At 34.0% G+C, this 20,797-nt stretch overlaps 1 protein-coding gene across 1 annotated transcript in view; it reads right to left on the reverse strand.

Moving 5' to 3' along the window:
• Positions 1 to 20,797, reverse strand: part of Mef2 (myocyte enhancer factor 2) — a 174,303-nt gene that overhangs the window by 12,937 nt on the left and 140,569 nt on the right. The window contains exon 4 of the mRNA XM_089848196.1: positions 1,269 to 1,573. Within this exon, the coding sequence (XP_089704322.1) occupies positions 1,269 to 1,322 (54 nt within the window). The 5' untranslated portion in view covers positions 1,323 to 1,573. The remainder of the gene's footprint in view (positions 1 to 1,268; positions 1,574 to 20,797) is intronic.

Raw genomic sequence — 20,797 nt, forward strand, 5'->3', positions numbered from 1 at the left:
TCCTAATTAGTTTCACTTAAGGTTTAACAAATACCATGCTCAAGTTGAAAAGTTGCCTAAAGCGAAAATTATCTCAATTAAAAGTCGTGCTAATGGATTGCAAAGGTCAAGTCTATTTTGAATTTTAACGGAGCTAAATTTAGGCTTAAGTTCTAAGTTTTACATGAAATGGAAGGGACATACGTCGTACTAAAGGCGTGGCTGAAGACTTTGGCTTACAAAACTTTTTCAATTTCTACAGAGAAAGCCAAAGTCGACAGCTCTTTTGCATTTGAACAGGAAATTGTAGAGTTGACACAGAGAATTCTTATTGCGAAACTAAGATGATACTTTTAGATATGGGAGGAGCTTATATAATATCCCTTTATTGACATCAACATCAACCAAGCGTCATGAGCGTTCTTAAGCTCCCGCCAACATTATAATGGAGACAAAAAGATAAAAGATTCCGTGTCACCTCTACAGTTTCTTGATTTGACTTGCGGCATAGAAGAAATTTTAAAACGGTACAATACGGAAATATGTTTTGCAATTCTAATTAAAATGCGTAAATTGAAGGGCATAACAAATAAATTAACAAATGTCAACATGTAAAAGCTCATAGTGGCACCGAATAGACCTTCTAGAGGTCGTACGAGAACATTAAGTGAAAAATATGAGGATCTATTCCATTTTGAAAGCGTTAACGCCACAAAAACTCTCATTAGATTATAGCAATCAATATTTAATTATTTTAATAGTAAAATTTCCTTAATGTTTAAATCGAAGGTCACCTTTCCCAACATTATCCTATCCTTCACAATATAGGTGGAAACAACAAAAATTGGTAATAATTTAATATGCTAATTTTTGAAAAAAAGATAAAAACCTGTTAAGCGAATGTAATATTGAGTTTTTATGGCTTTTTTCAATCATTTTGATTGACACCAGGGATAGATGTAATTTTAGAAGTAGGAATGGAGCACGTTTAGTATTTACTTCAGTCCGACTCATAGCCCGGTATAGAGCCCCTCCCTCCAACACGTAACGAAAATTTTAAATTATCTTATTGGCTCACTACGTTTTGATGACGTTGCTGTCGGGGACGGCGAAAAATACGCAATTCCTTTTTACCTCTGTCGCTATGACCCGCCTCTTCTTTCATACCCCCCCCTCCCTCCCGTGGAATGGGGTCCGGGACTTTGACGCGCGCCCACATTACTCTGTTCTCCATTCCTGCTTCTAAAATTACATCTATCCCTGTTGCCACGAAATAAATGTAAACGTACCTGTCTATTCCTTTCGTCGGTGATACGGGAAATCTGAATTTTCTTGCGACCCATTCTGTAAGCCAAAATTGCGCTGTTCCTGGACGGTGTGCCTTTGTTTATTTTTCCGAAGTCGTCAATTAAAAACACCGCCGCCAATTAAAACTAAATATAAGCGGCCGGCTGAGGTCAAAAAAGAGGTGGTGGTGACGGCGGCCGAATATGTTTCACGTAAAATGACTAGGTTTTTGTCCCGTCAAAGTCATTCATTTGTGAAGGAGAATCCTCAACAACGTTCCTCCAAATGAGACAAACAGAAAAGTAACCTGTTAACGAGAAAACAATAAAAAAAATTTTTAGTCATGTTATAAACTTATCATACAGTAATTTAACTTTCTCTTTAACTGAGAAATTTAACATTTAAGAGATTATTTAGTCTTTCCTCATGAAAGTATTATTTTTAAAGCGGGATTTTAAATGTAAAATCTTCATAAACAATCAGATAATTCGCGCACTACATGAAATTAATTCTAGTGCGCAAGAATCATGAAAACTTTCATGTAAAGTTTAAAAACAAAATTTTTTCGTGAAAATTAATATTAAAACTTTTTCAAAAGGGGGCGGGCAATATCGTCTGCTAGATAAAGGGTTCAGACGGAACATCCGGTATGTGGATCCAAAGACAATAGATAAGACTTCAACGTTTCCAGTCCAACAAAGTTCTTATTGATTGTATAGTCATTTCTAGCATCTTTGGCAGTTTCGTTTTATGAAAACAATTAAGGTGGTGAAATTCAAGACTTTAACACCCCCAAACTTTTTAAACGAATTATAACACTAATATCATAAGTTTATAAGATATGTTCCATAAGTATAAAACTTCCTTTACTTCGTAATGCTAGAGAGTTTAAGTTAATTAGAGCTAGTTCGAGAACGACAAGCGAGAATTGACTCCACGCGGTTTTTCAGTACTAAGCCTTTGACAGCGCCTCACCAGGCGTCGCTTTACCCAGAATCTATGACGTTTCACATACGTCAATTCATGACAATTTCTCAGTAACCAGTGACAAACTTATGGAACATATTAACATATTAAACTTATGCTAACATTTAAAAACGCGTTAGATTGTTTTAGTATAATTTATTATACAACTAAAAATATTTTTCCAATTCCATTATTGTTGTTTACAAAAACTACTATTAAATTGTCCGAAACATTTGTTCTGATGTTCAATATTAGAATTAAATAGAATTATTGACACTTTAATATTAATTTTGATATTATATTTGGAACCAGGAAGAAAGAAATAAGCGCGGTTCATGATCAGGGAGGCGGAACGAACACAATACATCACCAGCATGTAACTAAAGTATTTAATTTCGGAGCGGGAACCAAAAAAATGATGGGCGGATTTGTCATTACGCTTTGTCAAACAAAACGATATCAAGGTCGAACTATTTTAAATATTAAAGGTCAGGGATGTCCTCGCTCGCCTTAACGGGCCGATAAAGACTATTTTAAAATTTTAGAATAATAAAACAAAATTTTAATGTTAATTAAAATAAACCGCGATTCATTAGACACAACATTAAGTTGGCAACGCGACAAAACCATTAGGGATTATTTTTTATTTTTTTGGTCTGATTGACTGATTGTGTTACAATAACAATTAGCAAATCTAGACCATTGCGTGTAAAATATTCCATAGAAGACCGCGCAGAAAACTGACTAGCGAGTGTATAAAATAGACCAAAGATTGTATTTTAACTGACTAGCGAGTGAATAAAAAAGATTAAATACCGTAGGGAAAACTGACAAGTGTATAAAATAGACCAAATACTGTAGGGAAAACTAGCAAGTAATTGTATAAAATAGACCAAATAGTGTATAGAAAAACTGACCGATAGTGTATGCGTATAATAAACAAAATATTGTATAGGGATTATCCGAAATTAAGTTGGTCTAATTAGACAACAAATAAAACTTCACTTCTGCTTAGATGAGAATTTTGTTAACATAAAGGCAGGGCGTTACGTAGATGCCAATGCCAAATTACCTACGAAATCTTAAACTAATTAGAATTTTAAATTAATTCGGAGATATATTTCCTGGATGTTTCCCTATGCAGATTGATCTTACATCGATAAAAAAAATCACTTTGATTTCCCTTTTCATTGCCCCTTTAAACAGATTCACGCAATTATTTTCAAATACCTACCCGGAAATTAATATTCAAACCTCCTGAACTATATAAACACACACGCAACATTAACGCGGTATCACGGAGAACAAAATTATATCGGAAAACGAATAATAGAAATTAATTTACAAGCGTTAAAATAAAAGTATCTAAACCCATCGAAGCACATCGGCGCGAAAAAACAATTATCTAATTAACTACCCCAGTAATCACGAACCACAAGAAACAATTTGAGTTAAGAGTATTGACACTTTCATCTCGGTTACTTTTGAAATTTCCTCATCTACACCACCTTGAAATCATAAGTCGTTTTCAAGACAAAAATAAACACTGTCAACATAAGTTGTTCAATAACTATACTTCGTAATGCTAGAGGCTTACTGAGAGCTAGTCCGAGAACGACAAGCAAGAATGGACTACACTCGGTTTTGCAGTCCACCTTCCTATTTAGTCTGTACTAAGCCTTTGATATCACCTCACCAGGTGTCGCTTTACGAGAATCTATGAAGTTTCACCTACATCACTTCATGACAAGTTCTCAGTAACCAGTGACAAACTTATGGAACATATCTTATGAAACTAGCTTCTTCAAAATAACAACGTGGCTAAAAAAGAATAAAAATTTGGCTATCTCACCAGAATCTATGACCTACTTCAATTCATGAAAAGCTCTTAGTAACCAGTGACAAACTTATGGAACTTATCTTATGAACTTATACTGTCAAAAAATGTCAAATAATTTATTAAGTCAATCCCTAAACTCACAATATTTAAATTTCAGTGTAAATCTTTTAAAATACAACTTGACTGAAAACATAAAAAAAATTCACGAAACATATAGTAACGGCATAAGAGAACTTGTAACTTAAAAATACCCATTAATACACATGCAGAGAAAGTAATTTGATTGAACATTTAAAGTGACTACGGTATATAATTATCTATGTTAACTAGCCCGAATAGAGGGGATCCAATGTCTGTCCAGCAGCAGCACCCCTTTCTGATCGTCCTAGCGCGTCCTAACACAATAGTCGCATGACAAACCGTCCATGACCATCATTTCGCGATAAAAAACAACACTGCTTTGGTATCTTGATAAGATATGAAAGAACTCCCACTACTATTCCTAGATCTATCCTTACAGTTAAAGAATTTTTCATTTAAAGATATAAAAAAAGGAATATCTTCTATAAAAAAATGAGAAGAAGAAAATTAAAAGGCCAATGTCCTCTATTATAGAAGTCCAAGTTCGTCTCACCTTCGGGGTTTTCCGTAATCGAAAGATCAAAGAGGAAAAAATGGGACTTAAAATGAAATTGTCGAACTTTCTCTGACAGGAAAAAGTGCTTCGTAAAATAATTTCGCTTTTTTTAATTTTTAAATCGACTGTCGTTGATTGTAAGTAGGAAAGTAATAAACTTTTTTTAAGTTACAGTGACCTATCTAGACTGTCCCTAAGTAATATAAGAAATACTTAATTTAATACTTTTCAATTAAGTCTGATTAAATTGCGATTATATACATATAAAGCTATGTTCACAATTCCATTTAACATTTAAAGGTGGAATTCAAAAACTTCGCATAATACGCAACGCAATTTAGAACAGGCAAAGGCTGGACGTTTCTGCACGACGCCCTGCCTTCGCCTGCACTAAATTGCGTTGCGTATGCGACGTTTATGAATTCCACCTTCAAGCAACTTGTGTAATTACAACAATAAAATTATGCCAATGGATTTTAAACTGCATTAATAAAAATGGGGCAAAATACGGAAATTTACCACAAATGTATCATTTTCCAAAGCCACCACATAAAAAAGACGTTCGAAATGACTTCAAACATCAAAGACTTTGGTGGACTGGTAACTTACTAGCCATATCTATCGTCTTTGGGTTCACATAATTGATGTTCCGTCTTAAGCAGACGACACTTTCGGTCCCCTTTTAAATGGGCCTACTTCCATGCGCAATAACAGTGATAGTTTCATATTCAAGAAAGAACAGTATAAATTCGCGCTAAAGAAAATAATGTAATTATTTATCATGATGAGTGTGTTTTGATTGATTAAAAGATGGAGAGGCAATTTTTGAACGATTTATGTGTGTATTTTTTTGTTTTGATATGATAAACATTTTTTTGTGAAAATATACCAAGTGTTTCGATTATGCATGTATTTCGGTTTTATGTAGTTGTGATATGAGACGACTGCTATCGCAAAAACCTCAGTCGAGGTCAAATTTGACGCAAAACTAAATACTGGAAAAACAATTTTCATTGAGAATCGTTCATTATTACAGTTGGAACCGATTTTGGAAGTGCAATAATTTACACTGAAATGCTTAATGTGGATGCATATATGAAAGGAAAACTGCTTATCTTAACCAGCAAATATTTTGCAAGTGAACAAATTTCTAGCCTGGAATTTTGCAAAACTTCCCAAAAACGTCTAGCCTGCATTGGCACAAAATTTCCCAAAAACCTCTAGCCTGCATTGGCACAAAATTTCCCAAAAACCTCTAGTCTGCAATTGAGCAAATTTCCAAAAACTGAACCCTGAAATTTTACAAATTTCTACAAACTCTAGCCTAAAATTGTGCAAATTTCTAAAAAAATTCAGCCCAAAATTTTGCAAATATTGAAATTTTGAAGCTTTTAAAAACAACCAAAAATAAAAATCCATATCTCTAAAGAACGCTTGCCTTAAATAACCCTTTTAATTTTTTTTCAATTTAAGCTTCATTCCAATTATTATCTAATTAAAAATCGAATCAACGCATGATCTTACAAAAAAAAAATCCAAAAACAAATTAAATATAATCACAACCTAGCCAACCGGAGGTCCATTAATTTTAAATATCCGAAAATAATATTTGAAAAAATTTGAATATCCCGACTAAAGACCTCACCTACGTGATATTACTTCCCCCTCCCCTCCCTTGGTTCTGAACAGGGCGTCAGCCGTTTAGCTGCTCAGGCGGGCGAAATGAATCGACCCTGATATATCCATATGATAATATTTCAAACACCAAAATGAGAAGCCAAGGGCAAGGGCAGGAAGTTGTTTCTTTTCCCGCAAAAAACAGAGATAGATGGAAATATACGTACAAACACACATTAACATTACGCAACTAAAAGGGTCGCGCTAAAAAAAGGGGTGTAGTCCCAATATAAATTCTTTCTTGAGCCAAAAAATTAAAAAGGGTCATTTCATTTTTAAAGATAGGGTCAGCGAGCCGCGCGCATTACTAAAGATATCTAGATCACTTCCGTTTAGACTAAGACCATGAACTACAAAAAGTTCCGGGATGAAGGGGTATTTTTTTTTAGTGCTGGAGTGGAATTAAGCCGGACTAAGTAATACGTCGTCTGCCATAGTTACGACAACAAACTGCTTCCGGATCTGGATAAAATTTCAGAGAAAAATGTCAAAGACAGATTTTCTGCTTAAGTTGTTAACTTAAGTCCTTCCCACTAGCGGTAGTTGGGTTGAATACAGTTAGACACGTTGATAGCGTAAGGTTAAAAGGCTGATCTTGGTTGGCCTCAGTTTGTAAAATAAATTATTGTATAATGTTGCTTTCAGTTTCAAACAACAATTAACCCACTGCAAATTGAACAGTTTTAGAAATCTTAGCACCAAACAAACGTTCGCTTGTTGCATCGCAATATAGCACTTTGAAAAAAAAAAAAAAAAACACCAAATAAACGTTTGCTTGTAGCATCACTATAGACTAGAAGCACCCCATGTTATTTGTCCATAGACCTTAATATAGTCAAAGCTGGGAAACTGCCATTATTCTATAGACTAGTTCGTTCATTACAAACAGAGAAACCAACACAGGGGCGAGGCCGCCATTGGGGAATCTCCATTTCGCAAAGAAGCAACACCAGACGGCACCCGAGTTCACCACACGCGGAGGGAGGCTAGCCAACTCGTACTGCCTCTGGCGGAGATTCTTGGTGAGAGGGTGGGTACCCCAATGGCGGTCTCGCCCCTGTGTGTTGCAGGTTTCTCTGTTTGTAATAAACGTATTTGTTTACATGTTTCTGACTGAAGAGTTGTCAACAAACAATAAATAGTTGTACTATTTAATGAACGTAGTTATAAACGTCAGTCATAGGCTATTTGGAATTTTCAATTAACTATGAACTTTCATTATGTAAATACACGATGACTTTCGAAAACTGATACCGTAAAACTGAAATTGTAAAAGTATCGGTCATCACGAGGTAAAAAATGGCATAAACTCGTATAAAGATAAACTCACTAATCCAGTTACCACAAATGTTAAGTAGATAATTTTTGATAAGATATCAATGCTGCAAACCAATTGGAGTATAACATTTACGAGATAGCTACTTAAGGGGTAGAGCATTACCCAATTTTTTATATTTCAATTGCGAATACAAAATTGAGCAATTCAATAGAAACATTGATACTTTTTAACAAGAGTTTTATTTTATATAATAATTGTTTTAAGCTTAAATTATTCGTAAAAAGACTACACCTGATTTCATTTAACTTTTCAGTCTTCAAATATAATTTTTTAAATAAAACTTAAACAAAATCTAATGGCTTCAACCTCCGACACCCTTAGTATTTATGACCCATACTTATATAAAACCAAGTAATGACATCTAGTTTAATAGGGAGAAGGTATAAATTCGCCACATTTCTAGCTTCATCTCCAGTCCAAACGTAGGTCAGGAGTTAATCTCCGCCTCTAAATTACAACCAGCATCTGATTGGTTCTTGAAAACTCACGTCAGCGCAACGCGAATGACGAAAATTACAGTCATATTTTCCGACTGAGGAGAGGCGAAATAGCCCGGGCTCCTTTTAAGTCCCCCCTTGTATTTTGAAAGGGGGACTGGAACTATGGCGCGCGAATACTCAGGCATCTTATACCTTCTCCCTAATAAACTAATTATCACTTCTTGATAAAACCGAAGTCAATAAACTCGACCAAAATAAAATGATAAAATTTAAAATCCCCCTCCAAAAAAGAAATGAAATTAGCATGTATTACTAAGAAAGTTTTACGAAAACAAAGCAAAGAAAACCCTTCAAATTAAATCCAGATTGCGACTAAAATGCTAATTTGGTGAAAACTATAGCATTATCCAATTAGATACCCGTTCAAAAGCCAAGAGCCAGCCAGCAACAACTAGATTTTCTACTTTCACGTTATTCGTTAAAATCAAAAAATAAAAAATAAAGAAAAAATAAGAAAAAACCAAATGTACGTCACTAGGTAAGTGGTAAGAAGACAAAAAGAGAGCCTTCATCTTGAGAAAGCGGGGCAAATTGAAGAAAGCGATTCGAGTATAGAAGAAATCCTATTTCGAGGTGAATCACCTTGCGAGAAAACGGACTTTCAATGATGATAAAAAAAAATTAAAAAAATAAAACGAGGAAATGATTTTAAGAGAACCAAATAGCCTCGGCTCGGAGTCGGTCCCCCCCCCTTTCTATCTCTTCCTATATAACGCAATATTTCCCTATTCGGCTGCTGCTTTAATGTTAAAGGCCGACTTCCATCAAAAAGAGTTCTAGCGAACTGAAAAGCGAGCATCCAGACTAACAATGGAGCGACCGTGCCGATTTTCGAATCCCCGCTGGGGTAAAAGATGGAAGGGTTCTAGCTAACTGATAGCCGTGCAATGCGGTTCTAGCGAACTGAAGATACACAATAGAGAATTTCCTTCAGGGGAAAGAAAAAATTCGAGAGGAAATAAATTTAAAAGGATTTCATTTGTTCATCTTCAGTTAGCTAGAACCATATTGCACGGCTTTCAGTTAGCGAGAACCCTTCCAACTTTTGACCCAGCGGGGATTCGAAAATCGGCCCGGTCGCTTCATTGTCAGTCTCGATGCTCGGTTTTCAGTTCGCTAGAACTCTTTTCGCTGGAAGTCGGCCTTTAAAAACGAAACACTTCTCTAGAACAGTTTTCGTTTTCTTACATGATGAATACCTCCCCCCTCCCTCTTCTATAAAATTGGAGAGATACCTACAGACCTATATATTTTTTTTTATATACATCCATTCCTGTTTATAGAGGCGCCTATAATTTTATATTTTCCAAATAAATGCAGCAGTAAGTCTACTTTGATGATCTCGTAATGTAGGCTGGTACATGCGTACATTGCGGGGGTTTTTCCATTTCTAGTCTTTTAGATAACAATGGGTATGAAAATGGGACCAAATTAAATTTATTTCCATGATGTTACGCTATAATACAGTGTGGATTAGGTATTTGAAGTCATGGTGCTGGTGGTTTTTTGTCTACCTTAACTGAATTAAAAATGTAAACATTATCTAGACTAAGCAAAGTTATTGGGGGAGGGAGTGATTGTAAGATTATTATAGAAATAATTAAGGTAAGGTGTAAATGAATGGTTATTTATTTATTGAAATAACGTTATAGGCCAAAAATTAGATTCTTTATAGAAAAACTTTCAATTTTCTTATGAAATTATAGGATTTTATAGGAGAAAAAAATGTGATGTGTTTTTATAGGAAAATATAGGACTGAAAATGCTCATATACAATACTGTTTTGGCTTATATGGTATAGAAAAATCTGAAAAAAATAAATTGGATTTTACTTTGAAAGGTGATCTTGATAAAAGAGCTAAATTTGATGCTAAACTATACGAAAACTTCGACTAAGTCAAAAATATGGGATATTATAGGACCTTTCATGAAATTATAGGATAATATAAGACAGGTTCAAAAATATAGGATTTTAAGGACCTTTCATGAAATCACAGGATAATATAAGACAGGTTCAAAAATATAGGATTTTATAGGACCTTTCATGAAATTACAGGATAATATAAGACAGGTTCAAAAATATAGGATTTTATAGGACCTTTCATGAAATTACAGGATAATATAAGACAGGTTCAAAAATATAGGATTTTATAGGACCTTTCAGGAAATTATAGGATAATATAAGACAGGTTCAAAAATATAGGATTTTATAGGACCTTTCAGGAAATTATAGGATAATATAAGACAGGTTCAAAAATATAGGATATTATAGGACCTTTCATGAAATTACAGGATAATATAAGACAGGTTCAAAAATATAGGATATTATAGGACCTTTCATGAAATTACAGGATAATATAAGACAGGTTCAAAAATATAGGATATTATAGGACCTTTCATGAAATTACAGGATAATATAAGACAGGTTTAAAAATATAGGATATTTATTATAGGACCTTTGATGAAATTAAAGGATAATATAGAACAGGTTCAAAAATATAGGATATATAGGACCTTTGATGAAATTAAAGGATAATATAGAACAGGTTCAAAAATATAGGATTTCATACATATAATATACATTAATTTCGAGTTTATTTTACGATAAACCAATTCTATTGGTTAATCTATTTTACCAATAGATATAATCCATTTCCTGAATATAACATATGCCGATGTCAGCAATAAACTAGACACAAAAACCGGTCAAATTGTTGATACACGTATCGGAAGGTTTAACCTAAAAATGGCTATGCATTATGTATTTTGATCCACATTTCGAATTGAGCTATAAATTAACTAAAACTTTGAAGGTGTTAACTATGTTTAGATAAAACTAGCACTAAACGCGAATTTTTTTAAACTATTTATCATTAAGTGCAACAGTTTTAGTGAAAATGTGTATGAAGTCAAAATTATGCAAACATATTAAAGGCCGACTTCCAGCGAAAAGAGTTCTAGCGAACTGAAAACCGACAATGAAGCGACCGTGCCGATTTTCGAAGCCCCGCTGGGTCAAAAGGTGGAAGGGTTCTCGCTAACTGAAAGCCGTGCAACGTGGTTCTAGCGAACTGAAGATGAACAAATGAAATCCTTTTAAATTTATTTCCTCTCGAATTTTTGCTTTCCCTGAAGGAAATTCTCTATCGTGTATCTTTGTTAGTCTCGATCCTCGGTTTTCAGTTCACTAGAACCCTTTTCGATGGAAGTCGGCCCTTAATTTTAAATTTCACATATTTTAAAGTAAGCATTTTTGAAACGCGATAAAATTAATTATACCTCATTGCTACAAACATATGTAAATGATTGTGCATCGATAAAATCGTTAATTCAATCAAGGACGGTTTTTTTTTTCCAAATCATAAACCTAATGATTTAAATGCCCTGAAAACGGATATCTAATTTTAAGATTTAAAAATAGCTGGTCTTTAACACAATAACCCTCGAAAGGTATGTACATCTCTTTAGCGGCTAGTTTAGAATGTAAAATAAAGTCCTGTTAATGACTTTAATGATGTAATGAAAATTAAGCTGCGAGCAATTTAAAAAAACTTCTTGCACTATTAAGTGTGAAATTCTTCAAAAATAGTGTCAATAACCCTCGATTTCAATAGTTGATCTATAAAATGGAAGGCAGTTTGATAGAGTTTTTTCAAAGCCAGCTTTGCGCAAATAGACACTTGAATGTGACGTCATGGTTGCAAAAGTACAACAATATTCAAAATGGGGCTTTCTTTTATGCATGTCCAACTATTGCCATAATTCTCTGCAAAAAAGCTAACTTATTGCGTAACTACACTTATTTACACTAAAATTCACCATACGATAATCACTAGAGATGAGTGAAGATTCATAACCAACACCGCGCTACTTCATAGGAGAAGAGTAAAAAATATGCGGTTGGTTTAAAAACTAATTTGCATAAACGAACAATTTAGAAGTCTGTGAAAGAAAAAAGCTATACCACAGTATTGCAAAGTTATATAGCTAAAATTATACACCATTTTCGAGAGAAAAAAACGAATTAGTTTTTTTTTAATTATGGTCCCAATTTTGATTATTATTATTATCATTTTATTGATTTCTCTTCCATCTGGTGTCTTTGAATATATTATAACTCTTTACAAGACTATTCAATGTCAGCAACAAAAATCAATTTTGCGTAAGCTGAGGCGTATGAGTATGTAATGTTAAAACACGAAAGAAATAAAGTAGTCTTTATAAATTCCCATGGACATGAAAGAAATCAGGTTTCCTTGAAATTATGGTTAAGAAGCACCTTTCTAAGAGATGCTATAATAAAAAGTGGCTTTGTTCATCAGCCTGACAAACGAAATAAGTCATTCAAATTTATTTTAAGTACAAATCAAGGTGGCCAGGTTAGTTAATTGCACGCGAAACATGACTTTTTTTTTCCAATTTTCCCTTTTAAATTCGATTGGCATAAAATGTCAATAGTTAAACCATAACCATTACCTCAAGAAATCCTGCTTAATCACGAATGCTGTCCCAATTAAAAGGCGTAGTCTTTTTTGTTTGTCCCAATAACAGCGACTATTTTAAATAGATTTTAATAAATACCTTAGCTTAGGCAAAGACTAATTCCACCATTACAACAAAAGACTAAAAGAAAGCAATAGTGAAACATCTTCCTAACATCATTTCACAATCCCTTTAAAGATTGATTGCTGAGATTTCGATTCCTCGGTAAAACCAGGGATAGATTTAATTTTAAAAGTAGGAATGGAGAACAGAGTAGTCTGGACACGCGTCAAAGTCCCGGACCCCCTTCCACGGGACGGAGGGGTATGAAAGAAGAGGCGGGTCATAGCGACGGAGGTAAAAAGGAATTACGTATTTTTCTCCCATCCCCATCAGCAACGCCATCAAAACGTAGTTTAAGTGAGACAATAAGATAATTTAAAATTTTCGTTACGTGTTGGAGGGAGGGGCTCTTTACTGGGCTGGTGAGTCGGACTGAAGTAAATACTAACCGTTCCCATTCCTACTTCTAAAATTAAATCTATCCCTGGTAAAACAAATTCAAGAAAACATAACAGTAAAAAACATCCAGACAACAGGTGTGATGGTACATAAGAAAATTTAGCGAAAACAGTAAAAAAAATAAATGAAGAAAACAGGGAATGTTTTTGAGTGGCTACTAGATTTGGAAGTTGCCTCAAGTAAGGATGTATTAAAGACAAGAGGCTGGTAGTAATCAGAGGGAGAGGAGGGGGCGTGAGTCCATTTAAATCTCAATTTCTGGCCTAGGGCGATTCACCCAATTTCGCCCGTAGAAGTTCGTTGCACCCTCTCCTGTCTCTGTCTCTCCGCATGGTAGAGCGCCAAAGACTTTTTTGGGGGATTTTATTTTATTTAAAAAGCTGGTGTATACTTCAGGGTTTGCCGTGAAATAACCGGCTTCTAGCATCTTTAAAAAAATCGTGCGGATGGGAATTTTACTATCGCGATTATAACCTACTCACCAATATTTGCGGTCATCCTATAGGGTGGGGTTGCAAAATTTTAAATGATTTATGAAGTGAAATTTGGGTAACATTTTTCACTATTATTTTCAAACGCAGAATAATTTGACAGAATTTTCGTGTAATATTCAACCCAACTTCACCCAAATTTCTAAATGAAAATTAAACCCAAAATCACTCAAAAATTTCCAAAAGAAAATTAAACCCAAAATCACCCAAAAATTTCCAAAAGAAAATTAAACCCAAAATCACCCAAAAATTTCCAAAAGAAAATTAAACCCAAAATCACCCAAAAATTTTGAAATGAAAATTAAACCCAAATCACCCAAAACTTCCTAAATGAAAATTAAACCTAAATCACCCAAAACTTCCTAAATAAAAATTAAACCCAAAATCACCCAAAACTTCCTAAATAAAAATTAAACCCAAAATCACCCAAAAATTTCCAAATGAAAATTAAACCCCAAATCACCCAATAATTTCCAAATTAAAAATAAAACTACAACATCACCCAAATTTCCAAATGAAAATTAAACCTAACTTCACCCAAAAATTTCCAAAAGAAAATTAAACCAAACTTCACCCAAAAATTTCCAAAAGAAAATTAAACCCAACTTCACCCAAAAATTTCAAAAAGAAAATTAAACCCAACTTCACCCAAAAATTTCAAAAAGAAAATTAAACCCAACTTCACCCAAAAATTTCAAAAAGAAAATTAAACCAAACTTCACCCAAAAATTTCCAAATGAAAATTAAACCTACAACTTCAGCAAATCTCCCAACCAATAGATATTTAACCCAACTTAAATTCACCAAATAATTCAACCATAGAAAAAACTTCAATACCAAGTAATTTAGCAAACTGATCATAAAGAGTAGAGTAATCCCGACTAATTCTGCAAGATTTGCTTCATATTAGCAAATAATAAGATCTTAACCATTACAATCTATAACAAGAAAAAAAAATACCCTGAAGCTAAACATTTATGAATACAATAAAAAAGAGTAAGTTATAAAAGCTTTATGGGAACAAAAAAGAAGCAGCGCTTTTGGAACACACAAGGTAGGTATAGTACAATAAAACCTGACGAAACAATTCGAATTTTACTCTTTGAACAACAAGCGAGAGTTCTACTTACTCCTCCCTTATTGTAGTACCTTAGTAGTAGCTAACAGCACGTCCCACCAAGTTCTTTATTAAACGGCCCCCCTGTTACTTTCTTCATAAAAGGCACATATACCGAATTTTTTCTTTTACCACTTTATTTCATTATTAATATTTTCGCAAAAATACTTCCCCGGTGTGACGGGTTGACTGCTCTTCTTTTTTTCGTGGAATAAGCCTTGGCCTAAGTACGTTAAAGAATGAGCACGAACCTACGCGTGACGTAGTATCTGTTCTTAATAATAACGCGACGTCAGGCTGCACTAGAATTGCGTTTGGATCATTTAATCAATAATGTTAAATGATAAAAATTAATAAACCCTAAAACAATAAAGGTTAAAGTTGGAGAAACGCCTTTTGGTCTATTATATCTCTGCTATGGTAGTACTGGTTACAGTGGTGTTAGGGAAGATACTGTTGATAACAATGGAAAACGTAAGCCTAAAATCCAAGAAATGGCGTTAAAAAGTCGAGAAATGGCGTTAAAAAGTCGAGAAATGGCGTTAAAAAGTCGAGAAATGGCGTTAAAAAGTCGAGAAATGGCGTTAAAAAGTCGAGAAATGGCGTTAAAAAGTCGAGAAATGGCGTTAAAAATGCAAGAAATTATTCTAACAAGAAGCGATAACTAGTTTTCTAGGGAGAAGATATAAATTCGCTACATTTCTAGCTTCATATCCAGTCCAAACGTAGGTCTGGAGTTAATCCCCGCCTCTAAATTACAACCAGCATCTCATTGGTTCTTGAAAACTCACGTCAGCGCGAATAACGAAAATTACGTATTTTCCGACTGAGCAGGGGCGAAATAGCTCGGCCTCCTTTTACGTCCCCCCCTTGTATTTTTAAAGGGGGACTGGGACTATGGCGCGCGAATACTTAGGCATCTTATACCTTCTCCCTAATAAACTAGATATCCCTTCTTGGTTCTAAAATAATATGTTAGCTTACCAGCTTCTAAAACTATAATTTTCATCGAAAAAAATTGTATTCTTGAAATTTAACAATTAAAAATGAAAGATCAAATTAGCATACAAAAATATTTGTACCGATTAAAAAAAGAAAATACTGCATCTTAATAAATTTTAATGTCTTTACTTTCTAGGAGGCTAAACCCATAAACTCCTTTTATATTTAATAAATAAATAAATAGATGAACCACTCTGCAATATCATTCAGCCATTAGAAATCGACACATGTATCAATCTTATTATTAAGAGAAAATTGTCGTCTGACCAGTTTCTCACTCTATTAACTGAACTACTCCTCAAGTTAGTTCCTCCAAGACCAGAGAGAGGGCCCTGGGGCAGTGGAGCTGACTGGAGGAGAATGGAGTGGTTCCATCAAAAAACCGAAAAAAGCAGCAGACTTTCTCTAGCTAACATATAGCGGAGCTAAGACCTAGACAGAACAGTTATTATCAAGCAAGGTGCACTAGAGGCGGGTTAAAAATAAGAAGAAAAGCATAGGTAAGGGAGGGGATGAACTAAATAAGGAGAGGGGGAATGATTTGTTGCGTGGATATATAACGGTGCATGTGAGTCTTTAAGGTGTTTTGGAGGCAAGTATTCCGTGCACCTTTACTTTTTTTATAACAAGATGTAACAAAGCTAAGAGGTATGTATAGTTCCGCGACTTCTTTATCGGCATTGAAGTGTTTTGTTATCTTATATTAATTACGTAAACCTTTTTTGATTATAACAAACACTCCCTCATTAGTTAAGGCCATCATCCAATTCTTTCTTTTTTTTTTAACATTTTCATAAGTTACGCAAAAAACAAACCAAAAAATCTTCTCTTAAGCCTTGCACTGAAGATAAGTCTGCTCAAGATATAGTCATATCTCATCTGCTGCAATACAATTGTTCAATGCTAACATAACAATTCTAACATTAAAAGGTGCCTTGAAACAAACGAAAAGATAAATAATTTGAACTGGGGAGGGTTCTGGGTAGAAACTACATACATAATTTGTGTATTTTGCTATTTTCACAAAATTACCATTGAACATTAAAGGAACGATTGAACGTAAGATTTTCTTGGGCTGGTGAAAATGCTAAAATTGATAATTAACAATTCTCAAATTTTCAGGGGTAATTAACTATTAGCTTTAAATTAACATAACAGAAATTACCCTAGGAAGATTCCACCCCTTTTAAGTATGCAAAGTTCTTTTTCTACTTGCAATTACTTAGGCTATCAACGATTCAACGATCCTCTTACTTGCCAAACAGTTAACAGTAATGAAACCTTCCCCACGGTTAGATAATTAAAAGTTATTAGTTAATTGCCCATATAAATTTGAGAATTATTAATTGACAATTATATCATTTTTAACAGCAATAAATTATTTCAAAACTAGAAAATTTTAGCTTGGCTCTTTATTTTCGTGAATAAAACTCCTTGTTCAATCAATTTGTTTTGATAAATGTTTCGCCCTAAATGATTTAATCGTTTCTAGCATAAGTTTATAAGATATGTTCCAAAAGTATGACACTACCTATATACTTGGCAATGGTACAGACTTACAGCTCGAGCTAGTTCTAGAACGAAAAGCGAGAATTGACTACACTCGGTTCATATTGCAGTCCATCTATAACTATTTAGTCTGTACTAAGCCTTTGAGAGCGCCTCACCAGGCGTCACTTTACAAGAATATGACGTTTCACCTACGTCACTTTATGACAAGCTCTCATTAACCATTGACAAACCTATGGAACCTATCTTATGTTTCTACGTATGACCATTTATTCTAAGGACCCAAAAGGGCCTTGTAGATAAGATCTCACACCCCCAGTACTGGTAAACAGAAATAGATATAAGTTAAGAGTTGTTGAAGTGTTATTGCAAACAGCCAATAGCTGAATAGAATTAATAAACAATGTTTATTTCCCTATTGAAAAAGTAGAACTCTTTAAACAAGAATGCGAGTGTGGCTGATATTTTTGAATAAAGTTTCAAATGAAATTTAGTATTTTGGGAAAATCCTATTTGTAGCAAACTATTTTAAACGCCATAAGGTGTTCTTTTCAAATAGAGTTTCGATATTTTTTTACATTTACACTTTTACTACATCTAACTTGTTTCGAAAACACATGTTTTGATTCGATATCAGTTCTGTAGTGGTAAAATGGAAACCTCATATTGCAAATTAACGACAGGGCACGCTTAACCCTATTGCAAGACCTATTCTTAAAGAGGTAGTAACTACTAAACGACCATGAAATCATTTAAAAGAAGAATTGGTTTAAAGTCATACATAAATAAGTATATAAGCCATGTCACATAATTTCGATACTGAGAGCTTGCCGAAAGAAATAAACAGCGAAGTGGACTGAAAGCCTATCACTTGTAGAATATATTATATCGGAAGGGGATAATAGAAGAAGGATGACACTCTGTATCCTCTTAATGCTTTAATAATGTAAAATGATTCTTCCCAGGCGAGGGAACCCTTTTCGTTTGCTAGCTCTCCTGCTCATCAAACTACAGATGGGCATCGCACCGTGCTATGGTGAATTCTATAACTGTTTGGTGCTTACTAAATCCTCAGCAATCAACCCACAAACCTTGATTGTCTTGACGTGGGACAAAAATCAACAAGCGCATGCGCCTTGGCAAATAGTTAAGCAGCGCTAATAGAGTAATAATGAGGGAACTATTTATCGCGTATGTGATTAGGATTAGTAACCTTGCTCCATATGTTAAGGGATGTTGGGAAGAATCATGTTACATTTACCCCGATTTGTGGTACACTTCTCTCCAAGAGAAGTATTATATACTTCTGTTTATATATTTTTTAAAGTGGTCTGTTTGTTTATAGGTTTGCTTTTTACACATAGTCACAATTCGTTAATTCCGAATTTGACCAAATTTGCCTATCTAATATCAGTAATAGTAGGGAAATACTTTAGAGGTGGTTTAGTTGAGGCGAAACCCAAGCCATTAAGCGTGCCAAGCACGTCCTATTCTAGACCAGCAACATTTTAGCTTTATGAATAACCCCCAATTACGCATCGTTTTATTGAATTTTTAAGTTGTAATAAAAAAAACTTGTTTCTGAAAAAACAACGTCATGCAGATAGGGTGTGCGCCCAAAGACCTTTTCGCGTTTAGTGTCTACATAGACTGGAAAATCTTCGCGGTTTCAAGACAATTAAAACACTGAAGGGATCAGATACCGCCAGGTATCTTAAAGGCAAGTTTCTTATTAAATTTTTCGGATGCGAAAATAGTGAAACTCAGTCTTGGTATACTTTTAATTTTCAAGCAAAACATTTAAATTTTGAAGACTAAATTTAAACTTAAAGTCGGGGTTTTGTTACGAATATTTTTCACCGCGCACGTTAAGAAACATAGTGAGTACCTCCTCGAAAACAAAAGAATACCGCCGTAACTCTTGATGAAACCATAAGATATGTTACATAAGTATGACACTAACAGCTCGAGCTGGTTCGAGAACGACAAGCTAGAATTGACTACACTCGGTTTTGCAGTCCACCTTCCTATTTAGTCTGTATACTAACTAAGCCTTTGACAGCGCCTCACCAGGCATCGCTTAACCTCGAATCCATGACCTACGTCACTTCATGACAATCTCTTAGTAACCAGTGACAAACTTATCATGGAACATATCTTACGAGCTTATGATGAAACTAGCTTCTTGAAAATAACAACGTGGCTAAAAAAGAATAAAATAGAATTTGGCTAACCAACTTGAGAGAGGCAAGAAAAGAAAAACCAGGTTAAAACCGCGAAATCGAGTGAGCCCGAAGCGATTTCAAGCATACGGTTCTATAGAACTAGAAATATCTGAGATGCTTCTTATTAAAACTTTCTTCGGAGAAAAAAAGTACTTCTTAACGCTGCAGGGTATATATATGCAAAAAAATAAATGGCAATCACTTTTTGAAAAAGGGAAGAAATATGGTTAAAAAATTGAGAGTGAGGATTACAGTTTGGCTTGAAGGAACGTAGCTAAGGTACGTACTACTAGTGAAAGCGTATGTTGTTGGCCTTTTCCCGTCCTCGTGACTAGAGGCTTTTTGGAAATTTATTGGTAGTGTCAGACTTGGGTTGGTTATTTGTTTACGCTACGTATTTAAGATAACCATGTTATAGGAAGTTTCCTTCATCAGACACCTAATCATTCAAATTGTGGCAGGCAGATTCGCCTTTAAGCCTTCTCCTCCTCGAAGATCAATTTAATACAATATTTCAAAGGTACACCTTAAGCAACGTCAAAAATATATAAAGTTTGAAAAACTCCTTATGAACAAAATCACGTCAAACTAAATGATTTTAGTCAAACTTACGAATATAGCAGAACCACCCACACTGCCAGACGCGCATTTGTGGTTTGTGTCCTTATTCCTTATAATACAATAATTCATAAAATGATTATTTTTCCTGATATTTCATAATATTTCATCGACTTTCATGAAATATTACCGATATTTTCTCTGATAATTCAATGACTTTAAGAAAAACATCGACATCTTTTCTTACTAATTCAATAACTTTATGAAAAATATCGATATTTTTCTCTGATAATTCAATGACTTTAAGAAAATTATCTATATTTTTCTGATAGTTCAATGAGTTTATGAAAAATATCGATATTATTCCTGATAATTCATTTAATTTATGGAAAATATCTATTTTTTGCTGATAATTAATTTATAAAAATAACGATATATTTCCTGATAATTCAAATAATTTATAAAAAATATCGATATATTTTAAGATAATTAATATAATTTATGCAAAATATCGATATTTTTTATGATTTTTTTCGTGATATTTCAATTTCTGAAAATATGGATTTTTTCTCTGATATTTCAATTATTTACTAGAACATTTAGGTTTAGGACCTTTCTGATATTTTGTTTATTATCAGGAAAAATTAAAATTTCCCTGATTTATCA

Source organism: Phalangium opilio, unplaced genomic scaffold (assembly GCF_054372755.1).
Source record: "Phalangium opilio isolate 3A_F unplaced genomic scaffold, DU_Popi_V2 ptg000009l_1, whole genome shotgun sequence".
NCBI lineage: Eukaryota > Metazoa > Arthropoda > Arachnida > Opiliones > Phalangiidae > Phalangium > Phalangium opilio.